Source organism: Nannobrachium achirus, assembly GCF_963921795.1.
Source record: "Nannobrachium achirus genome assembly, chromosome: 21".
NCBI classification, from domain to species: domain Eukaryota; kingdom Metazoa; phylum Chordata; class Actinopteri; order Myctophiformes; family Myctophidae; genus Nannobrachium; species Nannobrachium achirus.
The window spans coordinates 19,121,549-19,147,227 of NC_137828.1; the positions used below are offsets into that span (position 1 = coordinate 19,121,549).

At 44.3% G+C, this 25,679-nt stretch overlaps 1 protein-coding gene across 1 annotated transcript in view; it reads right to left on the reverse strand.

Annotated features, from left to right (window-relative positions):
* LOC308306623 (supervillin-like) overlaps positions 1-25,679 on the reverse strand; it is a gene marked incomplete at both ends in the record, with an annotated part of 129,764 nt that overhangs the window by 76,653 nt on the left and 27,432 nt on the right. Inside the window, 6 exon segments of the mRNA XM_080751661.1 lie at positions 613-749; positions 2,630-2,694; positions 11,627-11,661; positions 13,254-13,427; positions 14,591-15,502; positions 20,469-20,552. Of these exon segments, the coding sequence (XP_080607787.1) occupies positions 613-749; positions 2,630-2,694; positions 11,627-11,661; positions 13,254-13,427; positions 14,591-15,502; positions 20,469-20,552 (1,407 nt within the window).

Below are 25,679 nucleotides of genomic sequence, written 5' to 3' on the forward strand. Positions count from 1 at the left end.
GGTAAACAATGAGCATCTGTCTACAAATAACACGCCATCATAAATTACATTTTAACCTGTACTGAAGTCTGCATGGTCGTCAACACGGTTCCAATTGTGAGGGAACCGATTTCCGATTCCTCCGTGTTGGATTCGGTTCCTCCGGTTCCGAATCTCAACCCTAATTCACCCTTTGTCAGGTCCCGCCCGTTGTCCTGCCCCTCTTCGCACCCATTGGTTGCTGTGTCTTGGTGGGACAAAAGTCCTTTCTCTCCATCCACCACCATTGAAATTCAGTTGCTTCTTATTGTTATTATGTGTCTTCAATTCTCATTTTAAACTTGCTTTCAGTAAAACGGTGCCTCTCAGGTGCAGTATAGTGACTGGGCCTGTTTTGAAATGTTTTTATTTCTCCAAAAATTACGTTTTAGCAAATTCAACATAAAAAAGGCGGAACCAGGGCAGGACAAGGCATAAAGAGCCTGCTGGTTGGTCAGTCAGGGACCAACCAGAAGGCTGACAAAGGGTGAATTACGGCCTAATATTGGGCGTGAATCTGCAGTTCTAACTGCAATGAGTTTGAACGAGTGTGAAGGTGTGGAGAGAGAAGAGAACATTGCGGAGGAGGCTTACGTGGCAGCGATGACCACCTCCTCGGTGGTGATGGGCTGGGTCCTGGAGCGATCCTGGCCCCGTCTCAGTCTCCTCTCCACCGCCGCGTTCTTGGATCGCGGCTTTGGGACTCCGCCATCTAAGCTCTTCTCCAACTCCTGGAGTGGCAGGGGGGTGGATATAGAAAATCGTTAAAGATGTCAAATCAATTTGCCCTCGCAGTGAGATATTTCGGTAGTGGAGATGCGACGCAGCGTTTTGGAGTATTAGAGGATTATTAATATTGAGGGTAAGAGAGGAGTCTGATGATTGAGTTTGACTACCAGAGAAGATTAAAATAATGTATCATGAAAGAAATTGCCTTAAAGGTCATCAGACAGGCAATGCCAAAGTGTGCGCAGTTGCACCATTAAATGTCCCTTTCATGGTTTCAACTGATGCTTGTACATTACGTTTTATACATGTGCTTTTTGCTTTTATTTTACTTCAGTTTTCAACAAGCATTTTCTGTTGGAAAGAAAACAAGGTTTGGTTTCAGTCACTATATGTATCGATACATCGTTATATTGTTTAAACCTGAATAATTTGTGTTCTTTTGTTCACACTTACCATGCAGGACAAATGTTTTGGGAGGGCGTCAGCCAGCATTTCAACCCAACTCATTTAATGCAGATCCCGCGATGTCTCGCGAAATTTTAAAAGGTGTCCACAGTGCTGATCGCGGGATGACTCGCGAAATATACTATATATACAGTAAATGTGGCACTGGTTACCTTCGGTCCGGTGAATAACCCTGGCACAGGTGAAGTCGCCGATTCATCATCATCGCGCATCCACGTGCACGCAATAGTGATCCCATCCCATAGAAACCAACGGTCTTTCTCATCTTTACAGTCCATTTTCTCCAAAAAACACTTTTGATGCCAAGGAAGGATGGCATTGTATTCTCACTAAAATAGCACAAGCATGAAGGCATCCATCTTAGATCATTGTTTACGCTCGGGACCGGAACTAGTCACGGGTGAATCTTGAACATCGTCAAGTGGGAATTGTGAGCTCGATCTACTTCCGGCCTTCAAAATAAGAGAGTGGCCGCGGATGGAGAAAGCGACCGGCACTTTGGACAATTAACCCTTTCATGTCGGCGGCCCGAAATCGGTTAATAGGATTAGTGCCTTAATTGGTATCATGGCGGACATTATTGGGCCAAACCTAGCCTGACTGCAAGCGTCAGACTCTATCACACACTTCGTTTTGGGAAGAGAGTCTGAGATTTCGGGCAGACATTCCACTTCTGGGGGGGCGGGCAGGGGGTGGTTTAAAAAATTGTTAAGTTGACTTGCTCTTAATTGCTCCCTCTGAACTTCAAAGGGCTTGCGAGCTGCTGTAATTGATTGAGCCATACAAGTGTCAATAGCTCGTTAGTCACTGAAAGCATCAAAGACTACAATCTGTTTGATGTCTGTAATAAGAGTGGAGGGGGGAATGTGTTTGAATACACACAGACTCGCCTGATTGGCTGAATGGTTTTGAACCAGGCCAGCACCCACCACGTGCCCCAAGCCTACAGCCCTGATTGGCTCGCCCTCTCTGAGGGCTGGTGGAAAAAGCTTTTTTAATGTGAAGGGCCAGACTAGGCCAAACCAAGTGAGGTTTATTTTATTTTTTTATGAATTCTGAAGTAATACTCTAAACTAAACTCTAAACTAGAGTAACAGAGGAACATGTCTAATCGGATGTTTGTTTTTTCTAATGAAAAACAAAAGGTTTTCTCCAATATAAAAAAAAAAAAAACAGTCCTGTTGTCAAAGGCTTTGGAGACGATCGATCGATCATTAAAGCAGGTACAGTATACTGAAAATTAAACTTTGAAGTGTCTTGAAGTGGAACGTTGCTCTAAAGTGGAGGAACGTGATTGTGCGTGTGTATGTGTCAGAAGGACAGAGAGAGACGGGGACTGTGTGAGCGTGTGTGCGTGAGAGTGAGTGAGAGAAACTGAATGAAAGGTCAAAGATTAGACCTGTTGTGTGGAGCTTACCCTGAAGAGCGATCTCTTGGCTGCCACACTTAGCTTGGCTCGTTCATCCAACTTCTCCTCATCAGCTACGGACACAGACCACCACAGAGTCAAGGGCTTGGAGACACCACATCATATATATATGTTACAGTCATTTTGGGTAACTCAGTGAGACTGTGGTAAGAGCGCTCGTTTTGTAGTTCACCACACACTAATCACCACCAGATGGCGACGCAGCCATTCAATAGTGAAGGCGCTGACGTCACTCGTTTGCGACTCTCTTTCTTTATTTACTAGCCTAGCCTAGCCTAGCTTAGCCTAGCCTAGCCTAGCCTAGCCTAGCCTAGCTTAGCCATTAGCTCCATTGTAGTCACTTGGACAGGGCGTTTATCGTGGGCTTGCCCAGGCCTTACGGCCTGGGCATAAATATAACGATTGCATTCACCACGGCTTCGTAACTCTTCGCGGCCACTCGCGCCTGCGGCGCTCGGGGGCGAAGAGCAGGACCAAGGTCCGCTGGCCTTCGCGCCGCTTGCAATGTCGTGGACAATCGAGTGGCTCCGCCTGGAGGACGTTGTTGTGGCGACCGCTTGTTCCGCCCCGTGCGGCACGGCAAGCGCTCCGTTTCTCTATCTCACCGTTTCTCTATCTAACCGTGACATATACAGTACATAGATGCACACTCTAAAGCAGGGGTGGGGTGGGCAACTTTGGTGATGGAGACGGCCACGGCCACTATATTTCCACACTCACTCCAGAAGGCCACATTGCATATACTGTAGCAGAAACCTCGTTTCGTAATTGCTACTTTGTCATTCTGTCACACAAAAGTAGCAAACATTTTAAAGAAATAGCCGATCTACAAGCGCAAAACGTGTCGCACTGCGACGCGTTTTGAGTTTTTTTTGCCATTTTTGTATTGGAATCTAATGCATTTAGTTAAACTTATGTTGACTTTATGAACTTAAATACAAAAGCATTGGACATAAAAAAAAGATACACTTGCTGAGATTGTAGATTATTTACACAATTCATCGTACAGGATATATATAGTATGTGTGAGTGCACTCTTTTTTTTGTCAGATATAAGAGGGGAGGCTCAAAGCCAAAAAGGTTGGGACCCACTGCCCTTAAAAGGACTTAAAACGAATGTTATGGGAGAAGAACACACACAAAACAGTAAACAAACCATATTTCTAAATAAGGCTATACAGTTGTCCTTGCAGAAATGCGGTTAGGTCTTGCAGTGCCTAGCATCTCGTTTACATTCATCATCCCCTGCAGCGGTAACATCTGGACATACTGTATATCCTCAAGCTAAACTAAAGCTAAAGCACATTTCAACACTTGGGGCTGAGGTCACTGGGAAGCCTGTGGACCTAGACAGGTGTGAGGGGTAGGCTATGCGCTAGGGCATTCACCAAATATTCGAATATCAAAGTCACTATTCGATGTTGTTCATCAAAGTCGAATATTCGTGTTTTTTTTTTGTTTTTTTTTCTTTAAAAAATATATAGTTTATAAAGCTTGGCTAGATAGGAAGTCATAAGAATGAGTTGTCAATGCCCCTGGAGGATGAATTTGTTAATGCTCTATTCCAGGGGTTCTCAAACCTTTTTAGGCCGTGCCCCCCAAAATAAACATATTTGAACTGGGGACCCCCACCCTGACAAGCACTTGGAATTGTAGGTATTACATTTAATGTGACTCGGTTCCGCAGATAAACATAGTGAAAATAGCAGATCTAGATGCTCACAACGCCTCGCAACGCGAGGCGTTGTGAGCATGTAGATCGGCTATTTTCACAATGTTCGCCTCTTGCTTACTTAAAGGTCCGCTGTCACGCCCCGAAATTATAATAGTATGATACAGTAGGTCATGTGGTCTCTCTCCAGTGTGGGTCCTGAAACAGTCTGAAACTGTCTCAGTGTAATCTGCCCAACAACAGCTGACCAGTTCAGTAAGTAGTCATACAGTCAGGCTATCCACGAGTTTCCAACGCCCCATAGTGCATTGCGCAGACGTCTGCATCGAGCTTCCGCCGCCGATTTACAAGCTCACAATGGGTTGCATCTGCGACGCGACGTGAGCTTGTATGTCTGCTGTTAAACCTGGAAATTTGGTCCCGATGGTCTCCAGTAAACTCCCGCGGAAACTTGTGGATACAGACAATTAATTTGACTGGCTTATAATTGCACATCCCACACTGACATCATAAAAATATTAACTTGTTTTTTAAGATGATTCTTAAAGTGACAGTAACCCTTTAGGTGACAGGCCCCCTTTAATATTTGACAGTTTGGCCAGTCCTGTCGAATATTCGACTATTCGAATACTTTGAGGTAGAATAATTCGAATATTAAAAATCACTATTGGTGAATGCCCTACTATGCGCGTGCGCACACACTCACGCACAATGACATCACCAAACAGCCTTGTCCTTCCACTGATGCTGCAGAGCTAAGATCCTAATTAAAGGGATATTTCACTATCAAAAAACTTTTGGTCATTTTATCATCATTATCATTTATCAAATAATACTTTGAGCGTGAACCAACAGAGGAGGGTCGCGAGACACTGAACGAGGCCAAACAGTCTCTCTTCAGCACCTACGATGCCATCAAAGGGGAAGAAGTGATGGAAAGTGTGCGAAGAGTGCAGGCAGCGCAAGGTGAAAGGCAATACGGGGAGGCCTGGAAGGTAATAAATGAGATGACAGGGCGGAAGAGGGCCAAGGAGGGCCAGGTGGAGGGACACAGTCCAGAGGAGAGGGTGGCAACATGGTTCGACCACTTCCAGAGGCTCCTGGGAACATCAGTGGAAGAGGGAGAGGAGGAAAATATACCGACAGTCCTCCAGGGCCTGAACATCGACGATGGACCCTTCACAATCAGCGAGCTCGCCAGGGCAAAATCCACCCTAAGAGAGGGAAAGAGTGCTGGGCCGGATGGCATACCCCCAGAGGTCTTGAAGAACTGCGACCTAGACAACCTCATCCTAGACTTTTGCAACAATGCTCTACAGCACAACAAGCAACCTGAAATATGGTCTCTGTCTAATATCATCCCGGTGCCTAAAGCTGGAGACCTCTCAAAGCCAGACAACTACAGAGGCATCAGCCTGACATGTATCACTGCTAAGGTCTTCAACCGAATGATACTGAACAGGATACGGCATGCCATCGACCCTCACCTGAGAGAGAACCAAAATGGTTTTCGAGAGGAGAGAACAACCGTAGCACAGATCCTGGCATTAAGGAGATTAATAGAGGAGGTGAAAAAGAACAACCTAGCAGCTGTACTGTGCTTCATTGACTTCAAAAAGGCTTTTGATTCTATCCACAGAAGCAAGATGGTGAAGATCCTTGAGGCCTACAATGTCCCTCCCAACATTCTCCGGGCTATCGAGACCATGTACGCAAAAACAAGGGCCAAAGTGGTGACCCCAGATGGCAGCAGTGAGGTGTTTGACATCCGAGCTGGGGTAATGCAAGGAGACACCCTAGCCATCATAGTTCTAGATTATGCGCTCAGGAAAGCCATAGGGGGACGGGAACAAGAGCTTGGCTTCACGCTAACACCAAGGAGGTCAAGACGGCATCCCGCAGTAGTTCTGACAGACCTGGACTATGCGGACGACATCAGCCTGCTCTCCGACAGCATGGAACAAGCACAAGAACTCCTGAACAGGGTGGAGATAGAGTGTGCCAAAGTTGGTCTCAGGCTAAACGCTAAGAAAACTGAGGTTATCACCTATAACCTACCTGATCACTCACCTCTGACAACAACAGAAGGAGCTGTGTTGAAGGAAGTCAAGGACTTCAAGTACCTGGGCGCATGGGTCGACTCAACTGAGAAAGACCTTAAAGTAAGGAAGGCACTCGCTTGGAGGGCCCTGAACGGCATGAACAGTGTATGGAACTCTAACCTCCCCCGCCAAATCAAACTTAGCTTCTTCTTTGCAACGGTGGAGTCTGTTCTCCTCTATGGCAGTGAATGCTGGACCCTGAAGCCAACCCTGCAGAAGTCTCTAGACGGGTGCTACACTAGAATGTTGCGTGCAGTACTCAACATCAACAGGAGTGCACATGTTACAAACGAGAGCCTGTATGAGGGAATACCAAAGGTAAGCGAGAAAATTGCCACCAGAAGAATGAGACTAGCAGGACACTGCCAAAGACACCAGGAGCTTCCAGCCAGCAAATTGGTACTGTGGGAGCCAACACACGGGCACCGGCCGCGAGGACGTCCCACAAAAACATACGTGGACATACTCAAGGAAGACGTAGGGACACAGAACACCAATGAGCTGGCCAGATGTATGGAGAACCGAGATGACTGGAAACAACGATGGAGGGCTCGTCTGAGGACGACCTAGATAGATAAATATCCCTTTAACTCATACAGTGCCAAACGACTTTCAGATCAACTATCTCACTATGGACTTCCCTGCCAGACGACTTTTTGGCGACTTTTACTTAGAAAAAAAAAACATTTTTTTTTTTTTTTTTTTGGACCCCATTAAATCTAGTAAACATGATTTCAATCGCGATTTTGCATGTTCCACCCCCCATACAACCCCATCTTTCATACAGGGCAGCCATCTTTGCTTACATAATGTAAAACATAATGGCTATTATCTCAAGAATGCCTGAACGGATTTCCAATCTTTTTTTTTTTGTTTGAAAGCTGTGAACAGCCTGCACAAACATGGTGCATGATCTGTACATGGGCGTGCATGATCTGTGCACTATAAATTACATGGGAGTCTATGGAGATTTTCTGGCAATAATGCCATTAGAAGGCATATTTAATTTGGCAGTAACTGAGTTAAATACAATATACCATTGGGCAGAACCCATCTCCATATCTCTTCTTTTGTAAGTTTTTTCACAAATTGCCCTATTTTACGTTTTTTTTTTTTTTTTTACAATTACAATACATTGGGAAAGTGCCAAAGACATCAGGTTCAAGGATCAAGGTATTACGTGATGAGTCTTGTGTGCAGGTACATAAGAGTAAAACATTTTGTTCCGACTCCCCACAACATTGTAGCAGCATCAATAATAACCAGTAAGACGCCTAAGGGCGAAAAGTGACCTTGCCCTTTAGGTCGCGCAGGACAGGGATCTCTATATATGGGCATAAAAGGGACAAGGATGTAATTCATTTGCAAGTGTGACTCGTGTCGCGGCAACCACACTGGTTAAACTGACACAATATGTCCAATTTGTCCATATATGGGCAACATTCCCAGATATGCGCTTAATATTGATGGCATGAAAGGGATATACAGGGTTTATAAATTGACCCTTAGAAGTCTGTAACTTTGACAACTTTGAACACTGTTTAACCCATTTAGAACAGGTACACATTATTGTGTATCATTATTTTATGCTTTAACTATTGAAAAATAGACAGCGCGAGTGCCGCGCTGCGAGCTTGTAGATCTGCAATTTTTGAAAAATCGTGAAAATTACATTTTGACCCGACTCTATAAGTATCTTTTGAATCCTTCTAAGACTTTTTGAAAAACCTATGTTTCTACAGTATGTCAACAATCTGGCCAGCCATCGTCAAAGAAAATATCCTTTTCAGTTAACTGGAGCTCAGTTAGTCTGTTCTTGAGAGACTACCATGTCAGTGGTGCTCAAACCTTTTCATGTCAAGGACCCCCAAAATTATATGTATTTGGCCACGGACCCGCATCGCAAAATATTTAGTTCCAGGGACCCCCCAGAAGCAAAATTTGAGTTACAAACGTTCGCTTTGAAAATACATAATAGTCAAAGATTTGCACACATTTTCATGACTTTTTCCAAAAATAGCAGATCTACAAGCTCACAGCACAGCACTCGGTGCTGCGCTGTGAGCTTGTATATCTGCTATTTTTCACTGGTTAAAGCAGGGTTCCCCAATTAGTTTTCCCCAAGGGCCAAATCATGTCTAGGGTACCAAGCCGAGGGCCACAACATTGCAGGGGGCGACGGCGGCGTTCCCGCTACTCCAGTGACAGTTCGGATATGGTCGTTATCGGGTGAAAATCTCGTATGTCCAAAACCGTTCGTTTTGCATTTATTATTTTAAAAATGATTTAAACTAGTGAAAACAGCCGATCTACAAGCACACAACGCCTCGCACCGCGAGGCGTTGTGTGCTTGTAGATCGGCTGTTTTCACTACTTTTGTGCGACGGCCTTGTTTGATGAAGCAGAGCTTTACCTTGCGAAAGAACGTACACATTTTGAGATACAGGTTTTCCACACGACAATGACGATATAGTGACGTTGCTGCTCTTACACCACCATTATTACTGGGGTTGGTGGGGGCCAGACAGTAGCCCCCCACGGGGGCTACTGGGGTCAGCCTGTGTTTATGAGAAGCAGATGATGCGTTGCGTTGGGCAGATACTGCTGTGCTGTTATGCTACTGTGAGCACCCGTAATGACTCCATAAAAAACCCCACTTCAAAATGTTGTGCTTTCCCATAAATTAACCACTTGAGCGCAAGGCCAGCATCCACATTCTGAGAGTGAACGTTAGCCAAAAACAGAAGATCTAAGCTCCGAAACAGCATTGTGAGCTCGTATAGCTCACCACGCTATTTCTGGCGAATAGATTTTGTATAGATGGAAAAAACAACTGAGGTCCAGTATGCTAGGTCTACTCTGGAGGGTTTAAGTATAGGGGTGTAACGATACATTTTAATAGCGATTCGATACATATCACGATACATGGTTGACGATACGATGCATGGACGATATTGGTTCATTCATGGCGATACGATACGATTCGATTCAATGATTTAAAATCGATATAGTAGCTATTTAGCAAAGAAATTAAATCTGTGTGAAAGGTGTGGATAGTGCAGGTTTTTAAGGGAAACATGTATTATTATGGATATAAATAAGTAAACAGTGATTATCTGCCAAATACATGGACATTGTATATTGACAAACCTGCACCTTGACATGAACACAGAGATTACACACATTTATCGATAGACCAGTCTAGCTATATGGAAAGGAAAAGTAATTAAACCCCTCCTTTTTATTTTTTCTTCTTAAAAATGTAAAATACAATGCACTACTTGTGCATTGCATTTAGTATCGATACAATCGATTCTTTGCACTGACGATTCGATACGATACAAAATAAAGCGATACGATTCGATTTTAGCTGTTTTCATTTCGATATACTTCAATTTTAGTTAAAAACAATATTTTGATGCAGTTACTATATAGTTACACCCCAAGGTTTAAGTAAAAAACGAATACGAGTTTAGAGTCCTGCCGTTCATCCTCAATTCCTTTGCGCCTTTGATATGAAACCACTGGAAAAAGAAAAAACGTTAATTTACTTTTAGCTCAACTTCGATTTCTCTGAACATCGACGAACATGCCAATCATGCTGTTTTCACTGGCAAATAACAAAGATATAAAAAGCAAACATAAAATCAATCGAGTCAAAACTTTAGCAAGATTTTGATCTCTCCGAACATCCAATATATGTGTTGTTCCTTGCCAAAAAATGAGGATGTTTCAATGCTTCTTTTTTTGTCACCAAGTTTGTTATCAAAAGTAAATCCTAAAACAAGAAACGCCTATACTATTGATACTGATTGATGCTAAAACTGTATGAAACTGCAATAAATAAGGGTCACCAAAGGTAAAGTCATTGTCTGTGAATCTAAAGATATAAAGCACTTTGGAAGAAAATCATTAGCATTTATAAATGTAGACCTTTTACCAAGTAAAGTGACTGTTTATAGTGAAGTACAATAAGGGCAGAGTGCACCCTGAACAAAATTGGATCCTCAATAATGATTGCCTTGCATAACACGTAAAGACCTCATCATAGTTAATTTATCACAGTACACGATTAATTGCTGAAACACATAAGCATCACTTCTGTGAAGTGGTGGAAAAAGTACTCACATTTGTTACTTAAAGGGATATTCCACTTTCAACAGGGAGCAGTGGAAGGGCATCTCTCCACATACACACCCATTGTAACTTCAAACTCCATTTTAACCATGATAGATTCATTAAAAACACCCATTATGTTTTCTGGTGACTCATACTACCCTCCTAATACGTGAGCAGGCTGTGTTTTTTCGATAACTTTTTTCATTTATTTTTAATAATTATTTGGGTAAATGGAAAAAATGAAATACATACAAATTATTATAAAAAATAAATGAAACGTTATTGAAAAAAAAACACGGCCTGCTCACGTATTAGGAGGGTATTATGAGTCACCAGAAAAAATAATGGGTGTTTTTAATGAATCTATCATGGTTAAAATGAAGTTACAATGGGTGTGTGTGGGGAGAGGCCCTGGGCCTGGAGGGCCTGGTAACATTTACATCAAATATCTAAATATTGAATCAAGCTAATACAAAACTGTTCAGGGTATTCATAAAAGCCTGATTAGATGACAAAATTACCAAAAGTTTTTTTGAAAGTGAAATATCCCTTTAAGTAAAAGTATCAATACTGCAATGTAGAAACTCTCTGTTACAAGTAAAAGTCCAATGAGAGTACAAAAGTGTTGGCATCAAAATGTACTTAACTTAAAATAGCAGATCTACAAGCTTACGCCGCCTCGCAGCGCGAGGCGTTGTAAGCTTGTAGATCTGCTATTTTTGGCTAATGTTCCACTCAAAATAGGGATGCTAGGGTTCAAATGGTTAATGTAAAAAACATGATCCTATCACACAAAGATTTGGCGGCCACCCCTGTAAGAACTCTGAAGACCCCCTAGGGGTCCCAGACCCCCTGTTAAAGACCCCTGCCCTACTGTAATATACCTGACCAGGTCTGCGAGGGCTCTATAGAGCTTGTACTGCACTTGTAGATCAGCTATTTTCATAGATGTTCACCTCCAGGAAAGGTACACTACGGTTCATGAGGTCAACTACAATCATTATGTATCATCAGTATTTTGGATGCATGTCTATACTGTAACTGTATTCATAAAGAGAATTTCTATACACATTTTCTTTTTGTCTTGCTTACCTTCAATGTTGGCAAGTTCAGAGCTGGCGACGGACCTACAAGATCATCATGAGGAGACGGAGAACAAAAGACAATCAATTAACAAAGCGTTACGAATATATCCATGCAAGCGTTACTTCATCCAGTCCATGTGTATGGAGATCAGCAGTTAAAGACAGCAGAGAGGACTAGAAGGCACAGAGCCAGAGGAGCATATCGAGCGTGAAAAGCAGCAGTTTTCTCATAAGCGGAAAAGTGGTATGTTGTGACAGTGTGTGTTAGGAAGAGAAATTGCGGAGTGGAAAATCCAGTGTTAACGGGCTAATCTGGAGATTTAGACCGCATTACCGAAGACCGCAAGGTTCTTTAAACGCCAAAAACAGCTGATTCATTCATTCAAACCCCACACTGACTGTGGTCACATGTGATGTGGTCAATGGCCACTGCTACAGAGGCACGCACAAATACAGAGACCTTTGGGCTTTAAGTTGCCTACTCTGTTATTTAGACCAAAGGATAACATGAAGATTAAAAAAACAAAACCACATGGAAAGAGTGTATCTGTATGTGTGTACAGCACATTATATAAGAGAGAGAGTGTGTGTGTGTGTGTGTGTGTGTGTGTGTGTGTGTGTGTGTGTGTGTGTGTGTGTGTGTGTGTGTGTGTGTGTGTGTGTGTGGCCGGCCAAAAGGGGGGCCAAGCAGTTAGAAAGGTACTGCTCAGTATCAACCATTATAGGAAGCCGCTCGATTTGGAGGAGGCGTCGTTTCCATTATCCATGATTTATGTCCACTGTGTCTGTGTCAACTATATTGTATGTAACAATGTTCTGCCGTCTATGCACTTTGTAAAAGGCTGTTCTCCTATTGTCAAACTGCACTGGCAGTGTTTATGTCCCTTTGTATGAGGCATCCTTGCACTTAGTATGTTTTGGACATAAACATTTCAGAGAGTGTGTGTGTGTGTGTGTGTGTGTGTGTGTGTGTGTGTGTGTGTGTGTGTGTGTGTGTGTTGCATCCACACTTGTCTTGACAAGCTTCAAGACTTGATTCAATGCATGGAACTCAGATAGAAAGTACTGTGGAATAGCATGACACTGATTAGCTTATTGATTAGCTCAGTTAACCATATACTCAACAGGATCTCTCCTTTTATCCGAAACCCACAGAGTCCCTGGAATCTACTTTGAGAACCACTGGTATAGAGGACAAGAAAGACTGGAATTATGAAGATGTGATCACATCCCATGCATGTCAGTGAAAATCATACAGAAGCTAACCGTTTAATATCGTTATGGGGGTCTACATTAGGGATAGACCGATTATCGAAACAGGCGATTATCGAAGTCGATATTCATACAATTTATTAATATCGAAAAATATCGATATCGGAAAAAGTTGAAAAAAAAAGAAAACAAATTTAGAAGACATAATGAAAATCCCATATCGGTCGACCCCTAGTCTACATTGACCCATACAAGTCTGTAACTTTGACAGCGTACAAATGGAACCAAATGAACCCGCTAGGGTTCATTTGGTTCCATTTGTGCGCTGTCAGAGTTAAGGGGAGACCTTGAAACGTAAAGGTTTGAGAAACACTGCTCTATCCGAACACAGCCATGCCATGCTCCAGTTCATCCAAAGGTACCTATCCGTCTCCTGGCGCTCAGCGGAGGTGATGGGCTGCGTCCTAAACCTCTCAGAGGTCTTTCTACTCTCCCCGGGGGAGATATACTGCCTGGGCCTGCGGCCCCTCTCCCTCTCCCCTCTCCAGGGGGCCTCGGGGCCCGCTACTGGCACCCTGTCCACCTCAACATCATCCCTTGATGGGGACCAGACACGTAACCCAGGAGAGAGAGACGCCAAGGTCGAGGAGGACAGCCAAAGGGAAAGAGAAAAGACAAGAAGAAGTATGGGTGAGATGGAAAGAGCAACAGATATCTTTAACTCATTCATAGCCAAGCCACGAGTTTCCCCGAGTTATTTCAGTACCCCCAGACTGCCACAGCCCGAGTTTCCCGAGTTGGCAGCCATTTTGAAAAAAAAAAAATTGTATTAGGCATGATCGCAATCGCGAAATTGCATGTTTAGCCCCATAACAAACACATCTTTCAAAATGGCAGCCATGTTTGTTTGTTTTGTTTGACTTTGAAGGCTTCCATCTCATGAATGCCTGAACGGATTTCCAAGCGGATTTTTTTGTTTGAAAGCTGTGAAAAAGTAGTACACATGTGGTGCATGATCTAGGCATGGGCGTGCACGATCCGTGCACTAAAAATTGATCCGTGCACTAGAAATTTAGGAACGTGGCAGTGAGGAACTTGGGGGCCATTTTGAAAAGGCAATGAATGAGTTAAAAAATAGAGGCATGGTTAAGATTTTGAATGAATAGAGGGTATACACGTGACATTGTCATACCCAGAAGTTACGCGGGAGTGCCTACTGAGTGTCAAAAAAACTACTTTCTGGCCTTGACGTCCAAAAAGAAAAGTCCTATCTGATTGCATTAAACAACGTTTAACAACGTTAAACTCAACACTTTGCCACTCGATTTGCCATTCACTTCATGCATGCGCATACCCTCTAGTCTAGATTGAACATTCCCAGATCCACTGCAACCAAACCCCTGGTTTTTAAAATGGATTAAGCAGCCGGGTCATGCTGATTGTTAGCCATTTTAGAGCACAGATTATGACAGTAGTCATAATGCCACAAATAGACACGGACACACACACACAGCTCTTGTTAGCCATGAGACAATCACGTGGCACCAAATAAATCACAACCAACCACTGGAACGAACACTTATAAGTGATAACAGATTAGAGATGGTGCAGCAGCAGAATGTTATTGCTGAGGATTTAGTCAATGGTTAGTCAGTCATTAGCCAGGCCATGGTGGGCAACAAGCAGCGATGCGTGCTCTGTATTAAAAGCCAACCAGCAGACGATGCCAGAGTGCTGTTTTTTACTGTGCACCACCTACAGCTCAAGCCTGCGGACCGATGGCGGGGTGGTGGCGCTCTCGATGTAGGAATGCCTGAGCTGGGCCACAGAGACCCTGGCGTCCGGGTGACTCTCCCCGTTACTGTAGCCCTCTTCACTGGCCTGGAGGAGCCCCCCAGTCTCCCTGGACTCTCTGGGGACCGGGTCCTGATGCTGCAGGGGTCTCTGTCTGGCGGCGCGTGGAGCTCCCACATCCGACACGGAGCCGCTCGTCGCCCTGTCAGAAATGTTGGAGCCCTCGTGAGTCTCCCTGGGATGGACGTGGGCGGCGCTGAGGCCTCGCTGGACGTAGATGGCGTTCTCCCTCTCCGTGGGCCGGCTCTCGGCCGCCTGCAGGCGGGAGGTGTGCTCCGCGGTTCTGGGCGAGTCGGCCTCGTCCTCCCATCTGGTTCTGGATCTGCTTCCTCTGGTGAATTCGTCCTCCGCTTCGGCCTCCCTTCCCTGGCCGAGGCTCTGGGCCCTGGGCGCTCCGTGTTCGTCGTCCCCCCTGCCTCTACGGGGGTCCTCTGTGCTCCTCTCCCTGCGGCGGATCTCCGAGGGCAACACCGCTTTCCTGCTCTTCAGAAGGCCCGCAGTCTTCACCTCGTCTTCTTCGCCTTCTTCCGGGGGCTGCTGCTGCGGCTGTTGTTGCAGGGCCTTGGGGCTCCAGCCAGTGGCCATGGACAGATAGCCGGGGATGTTGTTGCCACCTCCCTCTTGCACGTCGGACAAGTGAGGCTGGGGGTGGGCGTAAGCCGGGCGAGGGCTGGGCGGGTCTGCATGGTAGCGTGTGGATGATGTCTGGGAGTGGGACTGGGGGTGTCGGCGGTACACCGGGGCGTCCATGACCGCTTCAAAGTCGGGGCTCCTCTGGTAGCCGTCCTCCCTGGCAAGTCGCTCCCTAACTCGGATTCTTCAGGGAAAGAAAGAGATGGTTATCAACATAGCCCAACACACACACACACACACACACACACACACACACACACACACACACACACACACACACACACACACACACACACACACACACACACACACACACACACACACACACACACACACACACACACACACACACACACACACACACACACACACACACACACACACACACACACACACACACACACACACACACATCAATCATAAGTTCATAACTGTAGTAGCTGTTGCTAGCCAACTTCCACATCCCTTTTTGATTGAATACTTTCTTAGCAGTTCACATAGGAAAAAGCCCAAGACAGTACAGTTCAGATACAAGGTCTACTAATAGGATTAAAAGTCAAGAAAGCACTATGGCTTGTTTACATTGGGGTCCTCTTTCATCTGTTAGAGACGTTATGTAAGGCTTCTCTTGGCCGGCCCGTCGGAATACAATTCGAGCTGACACGGCACAACACACAATCCCTTTTTTTCGGATCTAAACAACAAAGCAAGATAAGCTATGACTAAGGGATTTATCCCAGCCCCCTTCCAACCCCATTTTTACCCCCATCTACCCTTCCTAATTCTGGACAAGTCAGCAGAGAGAGAGAGTGGGAGAGGGGCCGAGAGAAACTCAGAACTGTTAGTGTAAGCACAGTAACCTGATACAAAACCTGAATGGCCTGGGGGGTAAATAAATGAGCAGCACTGTGACAACATTACCACCTGTCTCCTGTGGGAGTGCCTTTGTTTGACATTACTTGAACATCGTAGCGTACAGAAAGAGAAGACAATGGTATTAAACCGTATTAAATGGCAACACAGCAACAGTTATATGACAGCGGGGGGGAATGGGGGGGTGATCAACTTGCTCTGTGAGAATCAGCGCTTAGGGTGAATGATGATGATGATTGATGAGAGTAATGGTCATCAGATGAGATGTCAGGTGAACCCAGGTGAGTCTTGATATGCCAAAATAAAGCAGAGCTTCTTAAACTAGGAAATAAACAATGAATGTATCTTTCCTCAACTCATTGTCTGCCCCCTCACGAGTTTCGGGCCGTTAAAAAAAAAAAAAAAGAGAATCTACTAGGCATGATCGCGATCACGAAATTGCATGTTTGACCCCCATACCAACCCCATCTTTCAAACATGGCAGCCATGTTGCCATGTTAACATTTGAAGAAAACATAATGGCTGCTATCTCATGAATGCCTGAACGGATTTCCAAGCGGATTCTTTTTGTTTGAAAGCTGAACGGCGTGCACACGCGTGGTGCATGATCTGTGCATGGGCGTGCATTATTATTTTTATTGTCATTATGGGTGAATTTGGCATCCTGGCGCTTTGTCAGCCAAGTCAGATACCAGCACTCCATGTCCTGTAGGAACTTCTGAGGAATAGAATAACACTGTAAATGATAGTTATTCATTATTAGATTTATAACATCTATAACAACAGGGGGCACGGCGGCGCAGTGGTTAGATTTATAACATCTTGTATTAATATTAATGTTCTAAAGTTACTTTCAGGGCATTTATGCCTTTAGACTGTCCAGTGGAGAGAGAGACGTGAGAGATGCAGAGCGAGGAGCCGTAAACGCTTGACTCAAACCCATTAGGTCATTAACACGTTGCGTCCCCAGCATTAGTGATGCAATACTGTACAGTGCAGACAGTGGTTATCAAACTTTTCAAGCCGCGATCCCCCCAAAGTAATCATAACCCTGACAAGCACCATCTGAGGTGTTGAGCATGTAAATTAGATCAGCCATTTTCTTTATTTGGCAATTATTTTGGCCAGTGTTTGGCCATTTTTACAGTATAGTTTGTTGTTGATAACCCCATCCCTTTTGGTATTTCTATTATTTAATAATAATAATAATACAAAAAAAGATGTAAGAGTCTCCTTTGTGTTTCCATAGGGAACTGCTGCCGGTCATCAAATTATTGTCTCAGGAATGCGTCAAAAACAAAAGAATATCCATGAATTCGAGTCTCCATGGGGTGAGTAATCAATAGATTGATCGATCGATCTTTATTTGTTAACCATCCCTTTAATAGCAAAAAAGTGCACAGCACACCAGTCCTTATGAGGTGCCAGCCAACGGGACAAACACTATCAATGAAAAAAGTTAAGCCGCCGCACACTCGTAGCTGCCGATGCACATTTATTAGCAGGACACAGAATAAGAAACCAACGTTTCGGACAGACAAGCTGCCTTCTTCAGGGTTGGTTTGAACCCTGAAGAAGCTTAACTTTGTTCATTGATAACTATCCCTTTAAGCCAGGGGTGGGATTAAACTTAGATAATGGAGAGAGACACTATATTTCCACACTCACTCCAGTGGGGCCACATTGTTACTGTCGAGAAAAAACCTCTCATCTCCAGTGAGTTGGAGTTGGAATGAATTGGAATCCTGAATTATCTTTTGTCGTTTTCGAATCCCAAAATGTAACATTTTGATTTGATTTCAAATGTATTTATAAACTTACATATAAATACAAATACATTGGACATAAAAAAGACTAACATTTTAATATACTATAGTAGTCATTTAAAATAGACTGAAGTAATTAAAGTGGGTGAAGTTTTCATGTTTGGAATTGTTAACACTGAAATCAATAATTGCGACCGTCAGGTCGCATTTACTATCAAATCCTCCACCGGCTGTCTGTCTGTCCGTCCGTCAGCCCGTCAGTCTCTGTCTGTCACGTCACACTTTTGCCCTACTCATATCTCCGCCATCGTTGCCCCTATCAATGTGACATTTTCCACACACACTCCTTGCTTGCCAAACCACAACCTTCAGGACCCCCGGACCTCCACGGACGCCCAGGGACCCCCAAGGACCCCCTGCCACCGCCGCCAAATAGTGCAAAAATGACCAAATCAACACCCCAACTGGGCTGCTCACGGGGAATTCCCAGGGACCATCGACTCCTGCTGCTCCAACAGTCCTTCACCTTCATTGGTTTAACTTTGCCCCGCCCCCTCCCCTCATTGGCCAACACTTTATTTGGCTTTACTCATCAACCGTTTGTCGTACAAACCTGTGGGTGGTGTCAACTGACTTGATTAAGAGTCCTTAACTCATACCTCGCGATCCCCGTAGAGACCGTAGATTTCCCGCTGTACCGCGCTGCCATGCCCGTAGAGCCCGCAAAGTTTAATTAGCTTTAATCATTATGAAAGGATTAAAAGTATTAGCGCAGATTTTCGCTGATTCTGGCTCTTTAGGCCCGCCCCCCTAACTGTATCCGGTCATTTCCGGTCTGGACCGGATCCAGCTTTCCGTATCCAGTCTGAGCCTGGGCCATAGTCCCGCCTCCATTAGTTTACTGTGTAACAGAAGTGGAAGCTACTGGGCGATGGAACGCTCGTTTTTCAATCGGATTCTTGCGTTTGGAAACTTTGATCCAGTCTCTACACGCCTGGATTATGATCCCCGCACATATCGTGCGTTTTGTGCGCGAACGTGTCCACATGTTACCATAGCGCACAGTTGGCTTTTTTCAATGCTTTTTCATGTAAACACTGGCTGATAAGCAGAGATACAGCGTGGCAACGGATATGTCTTTTTCAATGGGGTTTTTTGTATTCGAAAGCTTGTCACCGAGTCTACACGTCTACTAGATGAGTCGCGCACAGATTGTGCACGATGCGTGCGCGTGCCCACGTTAAAAGGTAAGGACAATTTGGCAGCTGCTTACTACAGCTATGTTTAAAATGGCAGAGAAAAAGTTAACCTTAATTGGTTTAACTTGCCCCGCCCCCTCCTCTGATTGGCCGAAACTTTATTTGCCTTTACTCATCAACCGTTTGTCGTACAAACTTGTGGGTGGTCTCAATTGACTTCATTAACACATCTACTGCCTCTTAATCTGAAGGTTGCTTGGTGCCTCGGCGCCACGTCGTTTCCTCCGTCGGCCGCCGCTATTATTTTGAAGGGCCGGAAGGGGGTTGTTTTTGTTTTTTTGGATTATCACTTGACGGCAACGATTACGTCATCTAGTCACATGACAGTGTGCGACAAGAAGATGAAGATGGCTGCGCCCTGCCTTGTGCCTTGTTTACATTTAGATCTGCTGCAAAATGTCTCAAAATGGCTATTTTGTTTAAATGAAGTTTCTTTATGGGCCTCTCCATTGACTTAACATTGAGGAGCTTCACTTCGCGTGCACGCCCAACGTGCGTTGTAAACAAATCGCCGACATTACCGATGCGAGCGGGACCGGAGCGACATTAAGTAAGTAATAATATCTTTACTGTATATACAGTAAGATTCACAGTCCTCACCGTCAACGGCGCCATGGTATTAACCCTTTCAATGACGGTGAGGACTGTCAACGGCGGCGAAAAAGTTAAGAGTCCTTCACCTTAATTGGTTTAACCTAGCCCCGCCCCCTCCTCTGATTGGCCCAAGCTTTACTTGGCTTTACTCATTAACTGTTTGTCGTACACACTTGTGGGCGGTGTCAATTAACTTCATTAAGAGTCCTTCACCTTAATTGGTTTAACTTTGCCCCGCCCCCTCCTCTGATTGTCCGAAACTTTATTTGGCTTTAATCATCAACCGCTTGTCGTACAAACTTGTGGGTGGAACCAATTCCACTTACATGCCTCGTTGTGTATACTGTGACCTGACGGTCGCTTATCTCCCGATTAGGGAGTCTTACTGATATATCAGTATTCTGATATTAACCTGCGGGCCGCATTAAGTGAACGTGGGGGCCGCATGTGGCCCCCGGGCCGCCAGTTGCCCATGTATGCTTTAAGCCATTCTCAGACCCATCCCATACGTTTAAGCCATTCTCAGACCCATCCCATACGTTTAAGAACCTCTGCTCAGAAGGGTCCATGTGTTACGGGGGGTCCAGCAGTAGGATGGGATAACGGTGGGTGATGGTAGAGTGGGGGGGGGGGGGGGGGGGAGATGCATGGGTGGTACCTGGACGGCCAGTTGATAAGCGACTGGGTGTCGCCTTCAGCATCAGTCTGGAGAAACCAATCACTGCTCAGTTTCACCCCAGCACTGCACCAATGAAAACGTTGCAGGAGACAACAGCATGTGAGTTATTGTGTGGCTGGGCTAATGTCAACGGACACTTGCCTTCTTGTAGAGCAGGGGTCTTCAACAGGGGGTCCAGGACCCCTAGGGGGTCCTCAGAGTTACTACAGGGGGGCGGCCAAATCTTTGTGTGATAGAATCATTCTTTTAGATTAACAACTAGAACCTGCCTATTCTGAGGAGAACTTTGGTTCGGTTGGGTGTAGACAGGGGCGGAGAAGTTTCAATATTCAAATGGGTGCCCGTCTTTGACCCCGCCCCTTTTTGCCCCCCCCCCCCAATAATAAAAACAGTCTATATAATCACAATATCTGTTTCCGTCTGCGAGGCCTCGCAGACGGAAACAGTATTTCCAATTTCCAATACTTTTACTTCTACTTCTCTACATCTGGGATCCTAATATTGTACTTTTATTCCACTACATTTATTTGAAAACTTTAGTTACTAGTTACTTTGCAGATATAAATGATTATATTATAAAACATACATAAGACATATTTTATACCTTGGCTATTTGAAAATAGCCGATCTACAAGCTCACAATGCATTGCGATGTGACGCGTTGTGAGCCTGTAGATCTGCTATTTTCAAACATTTTGTACTTTTACTTTTGGTACTTTAAGTACATTTTGATGCCAATACTTTCATACTTTTACTCAAGTACATTCTGAATTCTGGACTTTTACTTGTAACTGAGTATTTCTACATTGTAGTATTGATACTTTTAATCAAGTAAAAAATGTGAGTACTTTTTCCACCACTGAGGGGGAGCATTAACAGAGCTGCATCACAGACAGACAGCCAGGATGTGGGGGCGGGCTTTGATCCTGTTTGGGACAAAGCAAAGGTGTGAATTGGGCCGAGTGCTAAAAATGTTGTTTGGTGAGAAATCAATGGTTTCATAGCTGGGTGCTTTAGCTCTCAGGCACCCCCTATATTTTCGCCCCTGGGTGTAGAGGTAAAAAAAAAAGAGCAGACCAAGCACCGAGTGATAGGTCAAGTTTACAAAGTATCGACAATTTAAGTGATTAAATGTCTGAAAAAACACATTGACACGAATCCAACGTAGACTGATGACAGTGCTGTCAAACAAGTCTATGACTATGAACCTATGAAGTTGATGAAAATCTGCAACAGAGTTTTATACAACATGTAGAGGGGGTCCCTGCTTCATCTGTCTCTCAGCTAAGGGGTCCTGAAAACGTTGAAGACCCCTGTTGTAGAGTACAAGCAGACAAGCAACACACGGTTGAGTTCACATTGAGCTTGACCGGTATGATAATGGGGGCTTAGCGAGTGGTTGACTGCTCCCAAAATGGACGTTCAATTCTCTGACGGGCCATTTTTGTTGTTGTTATTGTGGTACGTGGAGAGATGTCACGTCACACGCAATGAAACAAGAGCAATTCTGGGAAATTGCGAGTCGCGAAGAATCCACTGGGAAATTAATTCCGCCTTACCATTCACATTACATATTGTGATGTCACATGAAGCATGACAAATCCTGTCTGATTGGACAGTATATTGTCCAGACAAGGGACAGAAAAGGTCCATCGAACTCAATGGACTTTTGGGATTACAGAAAAGAAAAATGAAAACAGGTTTACTTTTGGTGACATAAAAGTTGTCAGACCTAGAACATTAGTCTGGTTGCCTATAGCAGTGGTTCTCAAAGTGAATTCCAGGGAGTCTGTGGGTTCCTTTTGGGAGGTCTAAATTGACCCATACAAGTCTGTAACTCTGTCAAGTCTGTAACCAAATGAACCCTGACGGGTCCATTTGGTTCCATTTGAACACTGTCAGAGTTAAGGGGAGACCTTGAAATTTGAACGTTTGAGAAACGCTAGCCTATAGCAACCAAACTAATAAATCTCCCCTGGAATGTTTGGGGGAGAAATGGTGATAGTTACGACGATGATGCCTATCGCTTAGTACAAGAACGCACAAGGCTACGTTCTGTACCTGACCTGCAGATAGCATATGGAGAGATGGGCACTGGTGTTGAGTCATGACAGTCAACTACACACCATGAAGACAATCCTGTCCGTAACCAAGGCCTTATCACTCAGAGCAGATACTCTGCCTCCAGCGACGGCAGCCAGGAGGCAGGTGAGTCACGCTGCTCCTCAGACATTCAACAAAGACACGGCTATATTTCTCTCAGCCCAAGGCTGGTCTAAACATGGAAAATGCCCCACACACCACAAAGAGAGCATGTGTCACAGCAAGAGTCATTCATCTCTTCTAACGGAGAGAGAGAGAGAAAGGACACAGGGTGGGTAGGTGAGATATGGAGGGAGGAAGAGGAGGAGGAGGATGAAGGAACAGTGAAGAGAGATGGACAGACGGATGAAGCCTGCATGGCTGGGTTTGATCAGGTCCAGCTGTGGTTTGTTGTGGTCACAGTTTGACCGTGGAGTCACACTGAGATGCCCTGCTGTAACAAAACACCCTCCCATTCCAACACACATGCATAACCAAGCCAAGTTATGAAACCTGAGAGAGAGGGAGCGAGGGGGGGGGGGGGAGGGGGGAGAGAGAGAGAGAGAGAGAGAGAGAGAGAGAGAGAAAGCAGAAGGGAGAGAGATGGGAGTGAGCGAGAGGAGAGTGAGACAGGGTTCCCACACATTTTTACCAATTCATTTCCAAAACTTTTCCAGAATATTTAACCCAATTTCCAGGACTATATAACAATAATTCAACTCAATAACGAGTCGCTTACTCCCCGGAATAATCATATTTGAACTGGGGACCCACTAAGAGTTGTGCCTGACGAGCACTAAGAGTTGAGGTTCTATTGTGAAAATAGACGATCTACATGCTCACAACGCCTCGCGTTCTGCTATTTTCACAATTTCTGCCTCTAATATTTGACAATTTGGCCAATGTCTAATTTGTCATTTCAGAGGTATTAACAAAATCAATAACCAAAGACAATGCATAGCTATTTTTTCCAGGGCCTTCCAGGACCCTTGATCAATTCCAAAACTTTTCCAGTACTGGAAAAATATTTGTCTAATTTCAAAATATTTCCAGGAATTTCATGACCGTGGGAACCCTGGAGAGAGAGAGAGTTTGAGGTAGGGCTGGGGCCTGGGACCATAACCACATTACTGTGGTTGTGTGATGCATAGCGTGGGTTGAGCTCATCGCCTAATCACAATTAATTCACTAGAAAAGGTGGAATTCTGGGAAATTGCAAGTGCGGTTGCACCGACGCGAGTGACGGGTTGCAGCCGCCGGGACACGAGGAACAGGCTGGGAGGAATAAACCATGAAGCTGGGCGGTCACTGAAAATACTGTTCCTGAGGAATTCAGTCATAACTATTTATATCTCGTTTCTAAAATCCAAACGTTAAAACGCCTATTTTGGCTAATTCTGGCTTTGAGCCAGGCAATGTTGTGGGGCAGTTGTCACATTTAGTCCATGGGCCATTACGAGATGTCGGTATCGGAAAGGTGGCAATGGTTATCATGCATTTTTGAAAAGCTCTATATCTGTAGATTATATTTTGGTATGATAACCCTTTCTGAGACACAGCTAAATTGGTGTTATCAGCCACTAGAGTTAGTGTCCCATTAACTTTACATTACAGGGAAAAAAAAGCAAAAAAATAATCTGCTTTAAGTAGCATATGAGGGGTCAAACTAGGGGTTTTTCATGATTCTGAATCCATTGCACACAAAACATTCCTTGGGCTAAAAAACGGCCCCACAAGACTATGGTTTAGTGATGAAAAGTGATGAGTCATCACTTTTCACACTTTTGTGGGGTCCATTTTAGCCCAATGAATGTTTTTTATGCAAAACAGATGATTGCAATGGATTTAGAATCATGAAAAAACCCTAGTTTGACCCCTCATATGTTATTTAAAGCAGATTAATGTTTTGCTTTTTTTCCCTGTAATGTAAAGTTAATGGGACACCAACTCTAGCGGCTGATAACACCAATTTAGCTGTGTCTCAGAAAGGGTTATCATACCAAAATATAATCTACAGATATAGAGCTTTTCAAAAATGCATGATAACCTTTGCCACCTTTCCGATACCGACATCTCGTAATGGCCCATGGACTAATTTGGATGAGGCTATAATGCCGTGTTTGTATGGAAAGCGAGGGCAACAGATATAAAGAGAGAGACAGAAGGACTGTCTGGCTGCCTGGTGGGTGATGGAGTCAGAGCAAGCATGTCCAACTGTTCTAATCTGTGTCAACATGTAGCGCCAGCATGCAGGGTGTGGAACTGAAGCCTGGGCCTCATCTGGACTGGGCTGGGAATGGGTGGGATGGCCGTCCTATCAAAACCCATGAAGTCAGAATCACAGTGTACGTACGTGTATGAGAACACAATCCGGCTAGCCATCGTCAAGGAAAAGTTCGGTGTCTCTTTTCACTTGACTGGAGCTCAGTTTTAACTCGAGCTCAGTTCGGCTGTTCTTGAGAGACTAATGAGAACATAACTCATTTCTAGGAGTTTCTCCAGTTTTTATACTGTACAAAAACAGATTGTTATTAGTAATACAGTGCCTAATCATTACACTAGAGGTGCCAGTAATGGGCAGCTTGAATTACCGATTACAATAACCAATGTTTTAAGAAAATATTTTATTTGTAGATCAGTGACTGTGGAATAACCTGCCTTGAAACCGTAGCATTTACAGTAAACTCAACTTTAAAAATATTTTTTAAAGTTTATTTAACACTATTTTTTTTTTCTTTTTTGTATTTCGTTTATTTTCTCAAATGTAATTTCATCTATCTAATTTGTTTTCTATATAAAACATTTATGTACGTAATACGCTTCAAAATCACTCTCGACAAGAATGAAAAATAAAGGTCTTGTGTTCTTCGGGGCAAGACAAAACATGCCATTTTTGAGTCGGGTTGCATCCATTTATTTCAGCTGTGAGTCCCAGTTGGACGAGTAAGGCCCGGCTCTGAAAGATCATTCTAGTCCATTCTGTCCTGGTGTAAATCTACAACAATCGCCAAGAACAGGAAGTTGGACACAAGTAAAGAAGAAGGAGAGAGAGAGATGGCCAGAGAGAGAAAAAGGAATCAAGGTAGGAAAGAAAGGTACGGTAAGTGG